The 17,133-nt window shown below is 49.1% G+C and overlaps 1 protein-coding gene across 1 annotated transcript; it reads right to left on the reverse strand.

The window, feature by feature from the left end:
- Nucleotides 1-336: 336 nt before the first annotated feature.
- Nucleotides 337-10,206, reverse strand: LOC137146704 (killer cell lectin-like receptor subfamily F member 1). The gene is made up of 5 exons (XM_067538193.1): nt 10,122-10,206; nt 6,137-6,286; nt 4,390-4,544; nt 2,446-2,558; nt 337-468 (listed from the first exon to the last, which is right to left on the reverse strand). Exons 1-5 carry the CDS (start codon nt 10,204-10,206, stop codon nt 345-347), a joined length of 627 nt encoding a protein of 208 aa, XP_067394294.1. The 3' UTR covers nt 337-344.
- Nucleotides 10,207-17,133: the final 6,927 nt, after the last annotated feature.

Consider the following 17,133-nt stretch of genomic DNA (forward strand, 5'->3'; position numbering starts at 1 on the left):
TCCCCAGTGGAGGGGCGGAGCTGACCCAGGGCAGGCACAGAAAAGGCTCCATGCTAAGGGCAGGTGGTAACAAGGTGCCTCGCAGCCCAGGATGCCCCCGGGAAGCACAGCATAGCAACGTACTGCAGGTTAGGGGACCTGTAAATTACAACCCACTGCCCCAGCCCAGTGAGAAGGAATTAGGGGAGGAAATGTGACCTGAAGGTGTAGCTGAGTCCCAGAGCTCCTGGGGTTACACGTTGCCCTGGCTTGAGCTCTGTCTAAAGCCGCACTCTTGCCCCAGGAGACGAAAGGCCGGTACTTTGCATTACAGAGACACAAATACGGCTCCTTTGTCCCATGGTTTATATCATGGCAGCTTCTTTCTGGCAGATCCATTGGAGCTCAGAGCCACATACATCAGACTGAATCTGGGTGTCTTTTAGCCGCCCGCAGCGGTTCCCTTCAGCAGGGCCCGAGACTGAGAAGCTGCAGACGTAAAGAGAAAGTCGCTGTCATTGTGCTTCCCTTCCCTTGCCAAGGCCCCAGAGATGATATTTTTCTTGAGCTTCCTTCTCTAAGGGGAAGCTTGGCTCTGGTGTTGCCCTTCATCTCTGTAACGTTCCTGCGGAGCTTCAGCTGAGACGACATCCCAGCCTGTGAGATGAGCTGCGGGGGGAGGGGGGTCTCGGGCAAGGAACCAACAAGGCTGAATCTCGTGGGGCTAGTGACCTGGTACTGGCTGGCTGGAAGCAGCCACCTTGAGCTCCTGCCTCAGCCTTCCCTTAAAAACCAAGTCCGAGTCTCCTGGGTGAGAGGAAACCTGCACCTGTGACCAGCGTAAGGGACGGCTGCAGGGAGCCTGGGGGCTTCTTCAGACGCACAGTGAGGGCTGGGTTCACAGAGGGACTGAAGAACCGAACAGCCACTTTCGGCACCTGCCTCCCAGACTCGCGTCCTCCTGGGATTCACAAAACCCAGCTCAGCCACCACCAAACCCTGGAGGTGTCTACACTGCTCAGTGCCGACGTTTGCAGAGTCAAGGTTTGCTACGTGCCTCTCCCCATCTGCGCTGCTGCCTCCCCCTGGCTACCAGCTGCCTATGCCCCAGTGTACTGCAGGAGCCAGTGGCAGACAGGCCTTCCACTGCTGGGGGGCCTGATCCGACAGGCATGCGCAAAGGGCACTAACTGGATTGGGCCCCACAGGCCAGCGCACACCAAACGGCCGGGAAGAGCAAGCGCTCCCTGGTCCCCTGATCACTGGGCTCTAAGTTACTTGCCTGGAAAGTGGGAGACCCCAGTTCAACTCCCCCTTGTGCCTGCAGCGAAGGGATTTGCACAGGGGTCTCCCCCCTCCTAGAGCAGCAGTTGCTAACTCTGAGCTATAGGATAGTCTGAGGTGGACGGGGGGTCCCTCAGTCTCTGCTGCTGATGCTGTTCCACTGGGCTACGTAACTTAAATAACTGGAGCAGAGGGACTAAATGTCACTTCGGTGCATGTTGCAGAGAAAATTTCTAGACCCCCTCCCTGGCGGCTTCTTGAAGCAGCTAGTCCTGGCACTGCACAGGGAGAGGGGATTCTTGCTTTATCCTCAGTGGAGCACAGGGGGTGAATAGAGCTGAATGGCCTGGTAATAGCCACCACCCTGTAAATTACATTCTCTCTTCGAGTGATTGCTCATATGCATTCCAATATAGGTGAGTGCGCGCCCTGTGCATGAGTCTCCGGAAGCTTTTCTTCCCCTAGCAACTCCCGTGGGTCAGCTCCTGAGCCCCCTGGAGTACCGCGCTCATAGTGTGGTACATAGGGCGCTGCCAACCCCGTGTCCCCCAGTTCCTTCTTTCCGCCCGTGACGGTCAGTGGAAGGCCTGCCCCTTACTCAATCACAAGTAGCAATCTCCGTACAGTTAGTTAATAGTTTAAATAGTTACATGTTTTATATAGTGTAGATAGTGGTTTTCATAGTTAGTTAGTGTATAGTTAACCCTTAAGGGCACATGTAGTGTCCCGGTGCAGTGGGGGGAGCGGGGAGAGAGAAATATTGAACAAGCCCAGAACAGTAACATTTAACTTCAAAAAAGGGAACCCCATGAGCAGGAGGATGCTTGTTGGATGGGAATTAAACAGCTGTCCCAAGGATAAAATGCCTCCTGTGCAGTATGGAGCCTATTTAAAAACACCGTGAGAGAGGCTCAGACTAAGACTGGCTACATTTACAGCGCTGCACTGAAGACTCTACCTATACCGACGGGACAGCTTCTCCCCTCGGTGTAGGTACAGGGGCGGCTACACCAAGGCCTTTGCTGGCGCAGCAGAAATACCTTTAACCAACGGAGCTTGGCTGGTAAAACTTTTCAGTGTAGGCCAGGCCTTAGACAGACGTTGTACATTGAACATCAGCAAGTCACACAGTGGAGCTTTCCCCAAACACCTGTCCAACAGTACACGTCAGGGAGCACTCACCGTGCTGGGTCTAATGGGGACCCGTCCACCCAGGTCCACGTCCCCCGCGGGGGTGTCATGTTAAGTCCAATCCAGACGTAGCTTTCTCCTCGTATCACATCCTGTATGAAATCCTGGGAAGTGCAAAGCCGAGGGGTGTGGTGAAAGTGCCGTAACAGGCTAGAATTCCCTGAGCACTCCCGTTCGATACCTGCTCTTGGCTACAGTTGCTCTGCCCGTGATGCCAGGCAGAGAACCCATCCGCACCTGAGCTAATTCACCCTCTCCCCTGGGGTGGCAGAGTCCCAGGGCAGGAGCAGGAAGTGTGGCTCTCTCTGTGCAGACATGGTAACACCAGTACCTGGCTTGGGGGTCACAGGCTGAGCTGGCCCTTTAAGGGGGTCCTGGGTTCAGTCTCACCTGTGACTAGGCGTCCCTAGACTGAGAGGTAAAGGCCGGGTGGAGCTACAAGGGCAGCCCTTAGGGGTGCAAAGGCTGCAGGAGCAGCTGGGAAGGGACGTCAGGGCTGGAAAATCTGTGGTGTTCTTGCTCTGAACTCTGTGTTCATAAGCCAGACTCTGAGAAGGGGAGAAAACACCCCAGTGCGGCATTTGATTAATTGGGGACAAGGAGACATGAGGCAGAGGGGGTTTAGGCAGGCTGGATATAAACCCCGCTGCACTGGGACTGTGCTCAGTGACTCCTGTCTCTCTCCAGCTGGAGGTTTATGATCCTATATTTTGTTACCATCTCCTCCTGGGTCTGGATCACCAGCATGCGAGAGCTCTTCCGCGAGCAGTCGTCTCGGCTCCGAGTCCAGGCTTTACGCTCTTTAGACAGCCAGTAGCACTTGTCCCCATGCAGCTCCCTTGTGCCTGCAGCGAAGGGATTTGCACAGGGGTCTCCCACCCCCTGGAGCAGCAGTCGCTAACTCTGAGCTAGGGGATAGTCTGAGCTGGGAGGGGGGGTCCCTCAGTCTCTGCTGCTGATGCTGTTCCACTGGGCTACGTAACTTAAGTAAGTGGAGCAGTGGGACTAAATGTCACTTTGGTGCATGTTACAGAGAGAAAATTTCTAGGCCCCGTCAATGCCGGCTTCTTGGAGCAGCTCGTCCTCGCCCCGCCCAAGGAGAAGGGATTCTTGCTTTAGTCCTCAGTGGAGCATGGGGGTGAATAGAGCTGAATGTCCTAGTAATAGCCACCACCGTGGAAATTACATTTTAGTGTCCTGGGGCAGTGGGGGAGAGAAATACCAATCAAGCCCAGAACAGTAACATTTAACTGCAAAAGGGGGAAGTCATGTTAAGTCCAATCCAGACGTAGCTTTCTCCTCGTATCACATCCTGTATGAAATCCTGGGAAGTGCAAAGCCGAGGGGTGGGGTGAATGTGCCATAACAGGCTAGAATTCCCTGAGCGCTCCCGTTCGATACCTGCTCTTGGCTACAGTGGCTCTGCCCGTGATGCCAGCCGGAGAACCCGTCCGCACCTGAGCTAATTCACCCTCTCCCCTGGGCAGGCAGAGTCCTGGGGCAGGGGCAGGAAATGTGGCTCTCTCTGTGCAGACATGGTAACACCAATACCAGGCCTGGGGGGTCACAGGCTGAGCTGGCCCTTTAAGGGTGTCCTGGGTTCAGTCTCACCTGTGACTAGGCGTCTTTAGACTGAGGTAAAGGCCGGGTGGAGCTACGAGGGCAGCCCTTAGGGGTGCAAAGGCTGCAGGAGCCAGCTGGGAAGGGACGTCAGGGCTGGAAAATCTGTGGTGTTCTTGTTCTGAACTCTGTGTTCATAAGCCAGACTCTGAGAAGGGAGAAAACACCCCAGTGGGCGTTTGATGAACTGGGGACAAGGAGAAATGAGGCAAGGGGGGTCGAGGCAGGCTGGATATAAACCCCACTGCACTGGGACTGTGCTCAGTGACTCCTGTCTCTCTCCGGCTGGAGGTTTATGATCCTGTATTTTGTTACCATCTCCTCCTGGGTCTGGATCACCAGCATGTGAGAGCTCTTCTGCGAGCAGTCCTCATGGCTCCCAGTCCAGGCTTTACGCTCTTTAGACAGCCAGTAGCAGTTGTCCCCATACAGCTGCCAGTCCCTGGGGCAGAGTTTGCACCCGGAGCCCTCTGGCAAGAGAGATGGGAACAGAGGTGTCGTTAGTGCTGAAAACTCAAACTCCGGCTGGCTGAAAACTCCTGTTCAAAGCTGATTTTTAATGGAAAATGCCATGGTGACCACAATGAAAGTTTTTAGTGTGGCTGAAATTTTTCATTTTTTGATGGGGGGAGGGGACTCAAAATGGAAATACTGATGGTGTTGGGATTGTGGTGAGAGGGAAGATTTCATTCAGTTTTGGAGGGAAAATAAACATTCTTAACATTTCCCTACCCCATTAGCAAAGAGAGGAAGGACTTTCACTTTTCTACATCCTTCAAAGGACATCAAACTTGTATTTCTTTTCATATTTTTCATGAACTAGGTTTGCAGGATATCAGCTCTAGTCCGAGATATTGCTTACGTTTTCTCCTACAGGCATGGAAAGAGCCTTCAGTGCTCAATGTACCAGCGAGGGCTGTTCTCAGGGGTCAGTACTCAAACAGCAGGGCACACTGTAGGTCTGGACTGCGTTGTGCTGACTGAGCTGAGCAGCCAGAGAGGAGAGAATTCACTTGAAGTGTTTCTCTCTTTCTAAAGATCTGCTCCAACTCAGTTGCAAGTTCTGGGCTCAAAGCAGGAATCCTTGGCTGGGAATCTCTGGGATTTGACCATGTCAGCTTATAAAAGCCGAACAGAGACAGGCCCAGCCTGTGCCCCAATGGGAGACCTCAAGGTATATCAGAGTTAAAACAAATAATACTGGTGACAGAGAAGACAGAATATCACTGCCTAAGGCAGAACTGAACCCAGAGACCCAACCTGGCCGCTGGGGGAGGGGGAAGCGCTGTACCACTGCTACTGTCAGGATTAGCTGAGAGTTAAAAGCAAGGTCCCATTATGGTCGTTACAAATCCCATGGCTCTTCTGTAATGGTGCAGGTCTGACTCTGTTCAAATTATGTTAAAATTAAATTAAAAGATAGGACTACATGGTCTGTAAAACACTTTGGGATCCAACCTCTGTAGCAGCTGTATTATTATTACACTGTTACTAAAATTGCCTGTGCTCCAGCAATGGGAATTACTCTGACCACTAGATGTCACTGCTGCTTCTCTGCATAAACAGCTGAGGATTATTATTTGTTGTACTCTCCATCTGGGAGGAACGTTCTTTGTTTTTACAGCATCTGGCGTGACCGGGCCACTGGTATAGTTGAGAGGCTCAAGTCATGGATCGGAGCCCCGCTGTGCAAGGTGCTGCACATACACATAGTAAGACAATCTTCAAAGATTGTCTCCCAATCAAACCATGGTGAGAAACAGGTGGAGATAAAGAGGAGAAGGTTGCCAAGGAAAGAGTAAAATAACCATACTGGTACTGTAACAGGCACCGCCAGCGTTAATCTTGCACCCAGCAACTAGGACTGATGAAATGAACAAAGACAGAGGCGCTTGGGATGTACATAAAGGGACCTTACTGCCAATGAGAATCTGGCCCATTGTATTTCAAGCTGACAGTGTCCCTTTAACTCGGTGACTAGGTTTTCAGTCACAGCGAGAGTCCTGCAAACTTTTCCAGGGAGAGCGACTCATGGTTCTGGGACAGCAGGATCCAGGGTTACCTGCCAAGCTGCCGTGGTGAGGTTCACACAGAATTGGTTTCAAGCGAGACCGGAAATCCTCCAGGTGGGAGCTGCATTCTGTGCTATTGACAATTCTGGTTTCATTCTTCTCCGCTGTATTCAGAGCCCCTCTGGTCTGTAATTGGGAAACTTCAAAACAGCATCACAGTCACTTCTAAGGCAACTATTTAGGGATTAAAAACCAGCCTGTGGAAGGTGTAAACTCATCGTGTCCATTACAGCTAGGGTAGGGGCAAAGAGAGAAACTCACTCACTACAGGTGTAAGCAGGGTCTGAATGAGCTCTCCCCCGACATCTAGTGATGAACTGGGGGAAAAGACCCCTGGAGCAGACTGTTTGTATCAACACGCCTACTCTCCCGAGGCATTCAGCAGGCAGACCTGCTTTGCCAAAGGGATCGATTTTGGCTGGTGCTGGGTTACAAATCGCTCTAGTAGTTCCCTCATTACCGATCCTTTGTATTCTTAACTGTCGAAACTATCATCCCCCCCATCCAGGATACCACAGATGATGCTCCCGTTGTACTCACTGACTCCCTACCAAACTCTGTACCCCCTGATAACCTGTACATTATGCCTGGATGTCCAGCAACTATTTCGCTTAAATTCTGTACCATAACTTTTTAAACATTATCTTCAATAAAATGTTTAAATTTGAACGCGGGGCAATGAAAGGTTGTTATCCTGATGGTACAGGTAAAGGGCAGCAGAACTGTGCTTAGCCTGCTCTGACTGAGGGGGTCAGTGTAACCTGAACCTCACTAAACAGGTTCTGCCAAATGTCTCTGTGGCTCCCAGTGGGGGGTGGAGTAGTGCTATGAGTGTCTGTGGGAAGAGTCCGAATATGTCTACAGAGCAATTAAACTGGATTCCATAGAGAGTCCTTGTTGCTATTCAGTGATTACTAGAGTGAGATCAGATCACTGAGGAGCAGGTCTAGGGGCTGGCCAGACCCTTAGGCCAGGTCTGAGCACCCTGTTGCAAGGAAAGCCAGGGAAGAGGCCCTAGCAATCAGTAACAGCTGAAATCACTCAGGGCTGGGTTTGGGGGTGGGGGAATTTCAGAGCGCAGCATGGCAGCAGAAGTGGCCATGAGCAGCAAGCAGCAGCAGAGGTGGCAGCAGTAATAGAGGCATTAATCCATGGCTCCCTTCCTATTTTGGGGTGGGAGGGGCAGGGAACCCACACGAACAAACCCCTGAATGCTGGGTCTTCGCTGACTAAGGACGGTAACTGTGAGTGGGGTGCAGGGGAAGGAGTGGCATGGTAAAAGGGATATTTGTTTGTTGGTCTTTCACACCACAAGGTGGGAAACTGAGGCAAGGACACTGCCCAGCGTATGGTGGGGGGAGGGGTGTTTGTATTTTGGAATCATGGTGATGGTGTTTCCCAGATTCATGCCGGGATTCCTTTTCCCTTTTAATAAAATGTTTCCTTGTGCTGTACACAGACTCAATGCTGGCAAGGGGGAAAGTCCTGCCTCTCAGAGGCACCCAGGGGTGTACAGTTTCCCCAGGTTACTGGGTAAGAGCTCAAGCCAGTTCTGTTTTGTGTTGTTAAGAGGAACCCCTAGATAGTGAACCTGGCCCTTGTTTCTGCCGACACCACTGGCAGAGGGGTTATGCACCGTCTGGGTGTGTTCCACTTCCCCTGTGTGTGTAACAGCAATGCTATCCCAGTCAGATCATGTGTGTCCCATACTAAGCTCCTAACTGCACCTGTTTGTACTAATAAAGTACATGTGGCTGTGCAAATGACTCAGCAGCCTTGAGTTACTCACCCCAAACAGCCAACACTATCACAGCCCCCAGCAGAATGAAGATTCCAGCCCCGGCCAACCCTAGAGCGACCCAGATCCAGCGCGGATACTGATGGGAACCTGTAAGAGACAGTGTTTGGTGACCAGGGATCCTAGTTTTCTGGGTTAATAAAGCCAAAATTCTCTGATAAAAAACACACTAAAATCCACATATTTCCGTGATTAAAATGAAAAGCTGAATTTTAGTTTCCCTAGACACAATATATATATAGGTATCGGTTGAACACAATGTTTTACAGATAAATATTTAGAAGTTTTAAATAAGTTTGACACCTACCAATGCCATCAACCATTGCAATACAATAAAATTAATAGAACTGCCATTTGTATTTCTGACACTTACCAAATACTTCAATGTCTGTAGTCTATATTTTCAGCAAATTGTTTGTTTTTTAAAAAATGCACAAAAAATAAAGCAAAAATTGCTTTTATATTAACTTTACTCACTTTCTGAATTAGTCCTAGAGGCTGAAGTGAAAGTTGAGATGCATTAAAACATGAACCCCCATGTACCATTGAGTAACTGCTATAGTCCGGGAGCAGTTTATTGGAGTATATTTAGCTATGTCCATTTAAAACGCGTTCAAAAATCAACCACAAGAGGGCGAGGTAGCATGCGTTGAATAAGTGACACTGGTACTTGCAGTAAAATTTAGTTAATAGTTAATATATCTTTTTACTTTTTTCACAAAATGTAAAAACTAAAGATTCTCCGTAAAAACTGCACAGTCTGTGTTTTTCCCTGGCAAACAGATTTGTCGCATCCCTGTTGGTGATGCGCCATCAGCCCCCAGCATGAGGAACAATAACACACATCCCTCGAGGTCGGGAATGAGTTAGACCAGCACAAGGCACCTTTGCGCCAGGCTAACCGGCTCCTCCCTAGGAGTTGCACCAGTGTAATAATGCTGGTTTCTAACCAAAAATCACAGTGGCACCAAATCTGCAGGCCCATCAGCCCTCACTCAGATCCCTGAAACGCCATCTCCAAACTTACATGTCTACACTGCAACTGGGAGGTGGGAGCGTGTGTCTACCTACGCGACTGAGCAGCACGCTCCCAGCTGCAATGTAGACCTGTTCTGTGTCTCTCTAGTCTGCTCCCTTCTGCCACTGCAAACCATGAGAGATACATGCAGTGACCAGCCAATGGCGCTGTGCTACACTTCCGCCCCTGCCCCCTACAGACCTCTTTCCTCTGCCGACTGGAAACTGACCGTGCCCTTTGCTGTGGAACGTCTCCAATATTTGCCTAAAAATTCCCCATTTCCAAGACTTCAATAATTTTCCAAGCAATTATTCCTGCCCGGCAGCTTGTCAGCGGAAATATTTGCACAAAAGGGGCCCAAACACAGCTACAGTGAACTCATTTCAAAATTCAAACCAATATAAGGGGAGATTTGCTGCGGTATTACCCGCTCCTAGCCTGGAAAGAATTGACAGCTGGGACCACTGACGTTCACATTGAATTGGTGCATCGTTGTCTGACCCCCTGGCCGTTATGGAAAATGCAGCATTAGCCTTCGTTTAGACCAAGATTGTAAGCTCCGGGAACCTCCAGAATGAGGATGCACATTTAGATTTCATAATAAGGCTACGGCACATTTTCCATTGTCTTTCACAGCAGTGTCGTCTCATCCAGTTGTTTGCATTCAGTGTCCTATGAAAATACACTTACTGGTGGGCAGTCAAGCACCACACCTGTGGATTTGTCATAGTCCTAAAATTTACTGGGTGCTTTGTTGGTTTGCTACTTTCCCCCTGTGCAATTACACTGTGCCATGCTGCAGAAACCGCCAGACGTCAATGGTGCTATTCGTGGTGGTAAATCCTACACCTACGAGTCAGAACAAGCCCTTAGTGTTGACGTTGGAAACACAGGGAGTATTTTCACTCACTCTCTCTTGCAGTGAATTGTGCTTCACTCCATGGGGTGTCTGCTCACCCTGAGACACTTTCTCTCATCCCCTCTCTGAAACGCTACACGCAAAGGCCCCGGCTGGGGTTTTCAGAGTTGTCCAGTGGAGTTCGGCACCTAACACTCCCAGTAAATTTCAGCTCCGTTGGGTCTCTGTGAAGCCCCAGGCACTTCCTGTAACTGCTGTGTAGCAAAAGTAGACACCCTGGAAGGATGCTCAGTCACTTACCTTGGGCCCCAGCTCCAGAGGGGTGGCCTGGTTGTCTCTGCTTCGGCTGGCGGTTTAATACTGCGTAGCCCTCTTCGTCCTCCATTACCCAAGCTCGTCCCTGGTTTGATTTCCCAGCAGGTGCTCAGACGGGGAAAGGAGGCCCATTAACTGGCATCACACTTGGTCTGTGCAGCTCAGGGCTGCCACCAGCACTGACTGTTCTTCAAGAGAAACCAGACAGGAAATGCAGCCACTGAGCTCTGGTGTGGTCTGCGCTACATCTGTCTCCTCTGCCCTCCTCTGAGCTGGACTGCAGAACTGAACTGGTTAGACAGGACGGCTTTGAGCACAAGTGGCAAAGCAGAGTGCTGGTATGTGTGTGAGTGGTATTCTGGGGCAGGGCTCAAAGAGGGCAGAGTTAAGGTTGTTTTGTGGGTGGGCAGTTTCCCTCTGAGTGTTTATACATCAGTGACCTATGCTGGTTTGCTAGAACAGCTGCATATCACATTGTGTTTTGTTTGACCAGCCCTTGGGGCTACAATCCGGCAGGTAAATAAAGAGGTTTTTGGAATTAGTGCAGGCAGTTCAACACTAGGAAGAATTGCAGCCGGCCAGAGAGCTCGCTGCCAGCTCAACCTGCTGGAAACTGATTGTAGCCACAACAGCAAACACACGCGCATGACACTAACCCACGGGCTCCCACAGGAAATGGCCTTTGGTCAAGAAATCACGTCAGTGGGTTGTTCAGCACCTGATGCTGGGGTTGTTCACACCAGTGCTGCCCTTCCTGGCAACATGCTCTGCCTGTGTCTGATGCTGTAACAACAAGAAGAGGCCAAACTGTCTCAGCTTACTATTGTGGGTTCAGTGGTATTTCCTGAGAAGGCACATCCTAGAGCCCTGCTGATAGAAATCAGCTCATTTTACCTGATTGCCCTATCACCGGGTAAACTGACTGAGAACTCGGGTGACCACTCCCCTTTAAAGTGAACCATAAACCTGGTGTTGAGTACACTGTGTCCCAAAGACCAGACTCCCCCATGGCGTGAGTGTGTCTGGGCAGGACTGCAGGGGAAGGGTAACAACAAGAAGAGGCCAAACAAGTGTTGTGTAGCATGACAGGGCAGCTTATTATCACTGGGCAGGATGCCAGTGGAATTTCAGCCTTCAGTCAGCATCTGAGGTCAGACTCCAAGATGGAGTCCAAATCCTGAGAAGTTCAGGGGAGGGTACATAAACATTCCTAAACCCCCTCAGCCCAGTAGCTGTGGCAGAAACCAGCTTATTTTTCTGCTTAACGTTTGCCCCTGCGATTGATACAATCAGTTCTCAATCCCATGTTCCTAGCGTTGTTCCCACAGCTCAGCAGGGTCTATGTGCAGAGGGAAGCAGAAAAGCAGACGCTGGAACGCGGGTGGCAGGAGTCGCTGCCTGCTTCTCACCAACTGCAGCGTGAAGACATTTTGATCCCTTGTGCCAAGGGCTTTGCCTGAGGCACAGACGGGCTTCTCAGCCTCCATCGAACGCTGGCAGAGTCCTGAGCGGCAAAGCTCTTCTGAGTGACAAAGAGGCCTGGGGGATCTGTGTTGTACCCAGTGACGTACGCAATCAAGGGGTTTTCACTGGGAGGCGTCTGTAACCCATTTCTGAGAAAGTAACACGCAGATTCAGACAAATGTTCAGAGTCCAGAGCGATGGGCTTATCTTTGGGGGACAAACACTGCCAGCTCTGTGTGCCCCCTCCCAGGGTAGTGGGAGTGCCTGCTGCCCATTGGGTTATAACCTGGGAGGTGGACTCTAATAAAATCTATCTGGGCGGCACTGGGCCATTTTCCAGTCACAGTGGGCTGTGGGGCTTTTGTAATTTTATGTCTGATTTTGTCAGCAAGTAGTTTCTAATGTGAGGTGAAACTTGGGGGCACACAAGACAAATCAGCCTCCTGAAAGGGTGTCAGTCGTCTGGAAGGGTTGAGAGCCGCTGGTCTAGTCTCCTGAGGGCTGTCACACTTCGGTCTCATTTCAGTGGTTGGGTGGCGTGTGCGGGTGCTGGGTGGTGCTGGTGGCCTGTGACACACAGGAGGTCAGACTGGATGATCTGGTGGTGCCTTCTGGCCTTGAACTCTCTGACTATGACTCCGTGAGGGGCAGACAGATTGGCACTTGGCAGTTAGTCCAGGACATCACCGGGGTCTGGGAGCGCTGAGGGGGACGTTTATAGCAGACCGGGGCAGTTAATTGAGAAAGCAGGGGAAGGGACAATATGCAGCCATGTAGGCCACCACTGGGGCCCAGTCAGGGACGTCAGAAAGGGTGAGGGAAGGGCCAGGAAGAGGGTGGCCTCTAGTCAGTCTTCTGCCCATCTGCTTTACACCTTCCACCATGCTTTTAATTAATTAATTAATTAAGGAATTGGGTTGTTATGTTGGTTTGCATGTGAACTGCTAGTGTGGGGAGAATAGGGGACCTTGGTATGAGGAGGGAGGAATGCAAGAGGGGCACACTGTCCCCCATTCTCCTGCCGTGCCGTGGGCTCTATGGTATGGGGAAGGGGTTATGGGTGACACAGCCTGTGGCATGGGGGAAGGAAGGAATGGGGGGACACACAGGGCTCCTGTCATGAGGGAGTGCGGGTGGCTGCAAGGAGTCCCTGAATCAGAGAGATTGGGAGGGGGCACCCAGGCAGCTTGTGGGGGGAAGGGAGGGATGGAAGGAGCCCCCGATGTGTGCAGTGAGTTTGGCCTACAGAATCCATGTGTGTGACCCTCTAGTTTATCATTTCTTCCGGGTCCTGGCCCACCAGGATTTGTGAATTCTTTGCTGTACAGCCACCCCGGCTCCGATTACAGGTTTTACTCTCTTACTCCTACACTGAAGCCAGTCCTATTGGCAGACTTTGCACCCAGACCCCTTCAGAGGAGACGTGTGTGAAGGGTGTCACTGATTGTTCTGGGTGCACTGAATAACAACAATCACTTGCCTTACTGTAACAAGAGGAGCAGTCATATGTGTTAATTCAGACTGGGAGCAAGAATTAATGGGTGAAGTCCCATGGCCTGTGTTATGTAGGAGGTCAGATTAGCTGATCAAAGCTGTCTCTTTTGGCCTTAAAAGACCCAAAAAACTATACATCCTCTAACCAGGATGTTTCACTAGTTGTATGTTTTGCTGTAGAAAGGCTGCCTGTAAGGAAGGGGGAAGGTGCGTGGGAGGAACCCTGGGTACCGAGATTTTGTATTCTAGAACCTGTAGACTATTCTGAGATCCACAGGGAGAAAAGATCGATGAATACATTTCCATACTGTGGTATGTATTCGATGCTAATATTATTCACACCTGTGGTGATCCAGACATAATTACAGTAATTCAGTACTAAAATCTAGAGCCACCAGTGCTTACCCTGCCTGGCCTCTAGATGTCATTGCTCCCGCTTCAGACAGTCACAGCTCAGAGCATTTATTTAGCGACCCAGCCAGGACTGACAGGGACAGAGAGAGATCTCACACCACTGACTGATTAGCCATTAGAAATGAGCTAGTGTAGAGGTAGCCGTACCTGGACAGCTAACTGTGTTCTGTGGAGCTCACTTGGGAGGAAGTGTTAATAGAGAAGTTTTACAGCAGCTGGACGCCCCAATATGTTTCCCAGATGACCTACCTTCACGCTGCCAGAGCCCTCCCTGATCTCAGTCACTCACTCCCTGCTGGCAGAAACCCTCACTGATCTGGTGTATGCCCAATGTGAGCGATCTCCATGCTGATAGTTTATCTGGTAGGGCCCATGACAGTTACAGGGGAATAACTGGCAGACAGCCAGAGCCAGCCTGATCAATATTCAGTGCTTCAAAAACTCTGAAATGCTCAGTATTGTAATTCTACCTGGGAGTGGGTAGCTGGAGTTTCTCATCTTGGGCTGTAGAGTTCATAGTGTAACCTGCTTCATCTTGCATCTTCTAGTCTTGGGTTTTATCTTCTGGCAAGTGATTAGGAAGCACTGGCAGGACCTGTATTGAGATTGTCCAGTGTAGGGCATAGGCCTGCACAGGGGAAGCAATCACGTCTCCATAAGGGAGAAACCACACGAAGCTTCGGTGCTGTCATGGATGCGAGGGGAAAGCAATAATTCAGTGTGTTCATGACTGGACCTCTCAGTCCTCTTAATCATTCAGTTCGAGACAGGCACCTGACATGGGAAATTTTAATCCAAACGGTTTGGTTGGCAATGTTGTAAGCAGCTGAAAAGAGGCTTTTGTAACAGGAAGCATCAGGCAACCTTAACTATAGCTCAGAGGTTCTCAAACGGGGGGTCGGGACCCCTCATGGAGTCACAAGGCTATTATGGGGGGTCGTGAGCTGTCAGACTCTGCAAGCCGTGGCTGCAGGTGTCAGCTTCCTGCATGGCTGACAGACAGAGCCCCTCAGAGCTGGGCTGCCAGAAAGCAGTGGCTGCTGGCTGGGTGCTCTCAAGGCAGCGCCACCCCACCCCCCCCAGCAGCAGCGCAGAAGTAAGGGTGGCATGGCATGCGGGGGGTCATCACTTTTTGGGAGGGGGTCCTCACAGCTTGAAATATTTTCAAAGGAGGTCTCAAAAAAAAGTGTGAGAACTCCTGTTAATGGTGCTGCAACCACCACCTATAAGAATAATTGTACACCCACTTTGCACTAATGTAAAGGAGTGCGTGTGTCACAGGGTGATGGAAAATCAGGCCTTTAGAATTCAGCTTCCTCCTCGGTACAGTAGAACCTCAGAGCTATGAACACCTTGGGAGCGGAGGTTGCTCGTAACTCTGAAATGTTCGTAACGCTGAACAAAACGGGACGATTGCTCTTTCAAATGTTCACAACTGAACCTTGACTTAACGCAGCTTTGAAATTTTACTATGCAGAAGAAAAATGTTACTTTTAATTATCTTAATTTAAATGAAACAAGCACGGAAACAATTTCCTTACCTTTGCGATGGGAAAAGAAGATGGGATCTCTGTTTCTCTGAGAACTGATTTTTAGAAATGGCTGCAAAAGCCTGAGATGGAAAATGTCTTTCTAGCAGTTATAATGTCTTAGAATGTTCTGAAGTAATAAAATAGTTAGGAGGCCTAGACGCCAGAGAAAGACCTTGTAACTTAGATAAGGAAAGTTGAAAATACTGAGCTAGAAAATTCCTAGATAAGCAGGGTTTTTTTAAAAATATGTATGGCCATGGAAACTGTGACGTATAAAGACTTGTTTGTTTAAGGCTATAAAAGCTTTTAGAATTCTATGTTAAGGGCCGTCCCTAGCATATAGGGACCACCTTCTTTACATAAAGAATAAACTTTGACTTTGCTAATCTGTTTGGCTTATTCTGCACTATCCGCAAGGCAACGGACGTGAGTTTGGGTTCTTCCACACCTTGTCACATCTTTTTTTAAGTTTCCCTTTATTTTTTAGTAGTTTACATTTAACACAGTCCTGTGTTTGAGTTTGTTTTGTTTTTGGTCTCTGCTGCTGCCTGATGGAGTACTTCTGGTTCCAAATGAGGTGTGTGGTCGACCGGTCGGTTTGTAACTCTGGTGTGCGTAGCTCTGCGGTTCTACTGTAGCTGTTGCTGGCTGTGCAGGAGGAACATTAATAAAATCCTGTTTTAATCCCTGTTGTCAGCAGCTCTGATTGATACACGTGGGAGCTGATCCTGCTAAGTGCAAAGGGGTCAGTCCACCTAATAGTGCAGCTCTGCTCTGAAAAGTGACTCTAAGGGGACCTCTGCACTTGGAGTTAGGGGTGTGCTTCCCAGCTCAAGGAGACAGATTTGCACCAGATGGGTATGATTAAAATCTGAACTTAATAAGCTATGCCATTGTAAGGCACATTTTTTCTGGTAATACTGCATCCACACTAGGGTTATAGTAGTATAAGTATATTGGTAAAAAAAACCAAAATACCCCCAAACTAAAATAGTTATACTGATACAAAACTGTGTAGACCAAGGTCGATTATTAGACACTAATGAAAATTGCACCCCTAATTAGTACTAAGTGCTTTGAAAAATGTCAAGTGCTAAGTACAATAATTATTCTACCTTGGATCCCAGCTGAGTTGGGCAGTTGGTGTTTTTCCTCTGCAACTGGAGATTTAGTACTGTGTAATCATCTTCAGCCTGCATCCTGTGTTTTGGGTTTTGTCTCCTAACACATGATTAGAAAATTAAGAGACATGCTAGCCACACCTGTACTGAGATGGTCCAAGTAAGGGCATATGCTCACAGCAGAGATGACACCTCCTCAAGTGTCTGCACTGAGAAATCACACAGGAAGCTTAGACACATGCATAGACACAAATAGAAGGGCAGTAATTCAGGTGTTCATTAGACTAGGCACCTCAGAACCTTAAGATGAAGAAGATTATATTGTGTGGACAGAAAATAAAGTTAAACCAAAGAATCATAGATGCAGATCACGTGCTGAAACAAACTGTGGCCCCATCTTTTATTCACTTTTAAATACGGGTATCTTAGGACGGCTTCTTTTAGTTCCCCATCTGTAAAATGGGGATAATCCTCCTTTCTCCCACCTTTTTGTCTATTCATATTGTAAATATGTTGAGCGCAAAACTCTCTTGGGGGGGGGAGGTGCGTGGGGTTCAAATTTGTTATTACATTTTCAAGGAAATGTTTCAAAAAAGAATCTTTTGATTTTAGAAAATTTGTGTTCCTTCTTAGTGTGTGTGTGTGTGGGGGATTCTTTTACTTTTCTCCCAATGGAAAGAGATGCGGTGGGTGGGGAGACTAAAAAAAAAAGTAGGATTTTTTTCCCCACCAAATCAAACCAAACCAAAAAAAAAAAATCGATTTTTCTCAAAGAAAAAGTAATTAACCCAAATGGACACTTTCTGTGAGTATTATCGTTTTGGTTGGAAAGTCACTTTTTGTAGAAAAACCGTTCAATGAAAATTTTTTTTACCAGCTCTAGTTCAAAATGGCTTTGGAAAATGGCCACTAAACTTCATACGCGTAACTGTGCAGCAGTAACCCACGCTTACCCAGTGGCGTTCCGATCCC

The sequence above is a fragment of the Emydura macquarii genome, unplaced genomic scaffold (genome assembly GCF_026122565.2).
Source record: "Emydura macquarii macquarii isolate MOO-44397 ecotype Brisbane River unplaced genomic scaffold, CSIRO-AGI_Emac_v2 contig_469, whole genome shotgun sequence".
Classification (NCBI taxonomy): domain Eukaryota; kingdom Metazoa; phylum Chordata; order Testudines; family Chelidae; genus Emydura; species Emydura macquarii.

Excerpts from the sequence above, each read along its gene's own strand:
- LOC137146704 (XM_067538193.1), bottom strand. The coding sequence starts at position 10,206 with ATGGAGGACGAAGAGGGCTACGCAGTATTAAACCGCCAGCCGAAGCAG. Across the intron at positions 4,545-6,136 it reads TCACCACGGCAGCTTGGCAG|AGGGCTCCGGGTGCAAACTC; the intron begins GTAACCCTGGAT and ends CTCTCTTGCCAG. Across the intron at positions 469-2,445 it reads TCCCCATTAGACCCAGCACG|CTTCTCAGTCTCGGGCCCTG; the intron begins GTGAGTGCTCCC and ends TTACGTCTGCAG.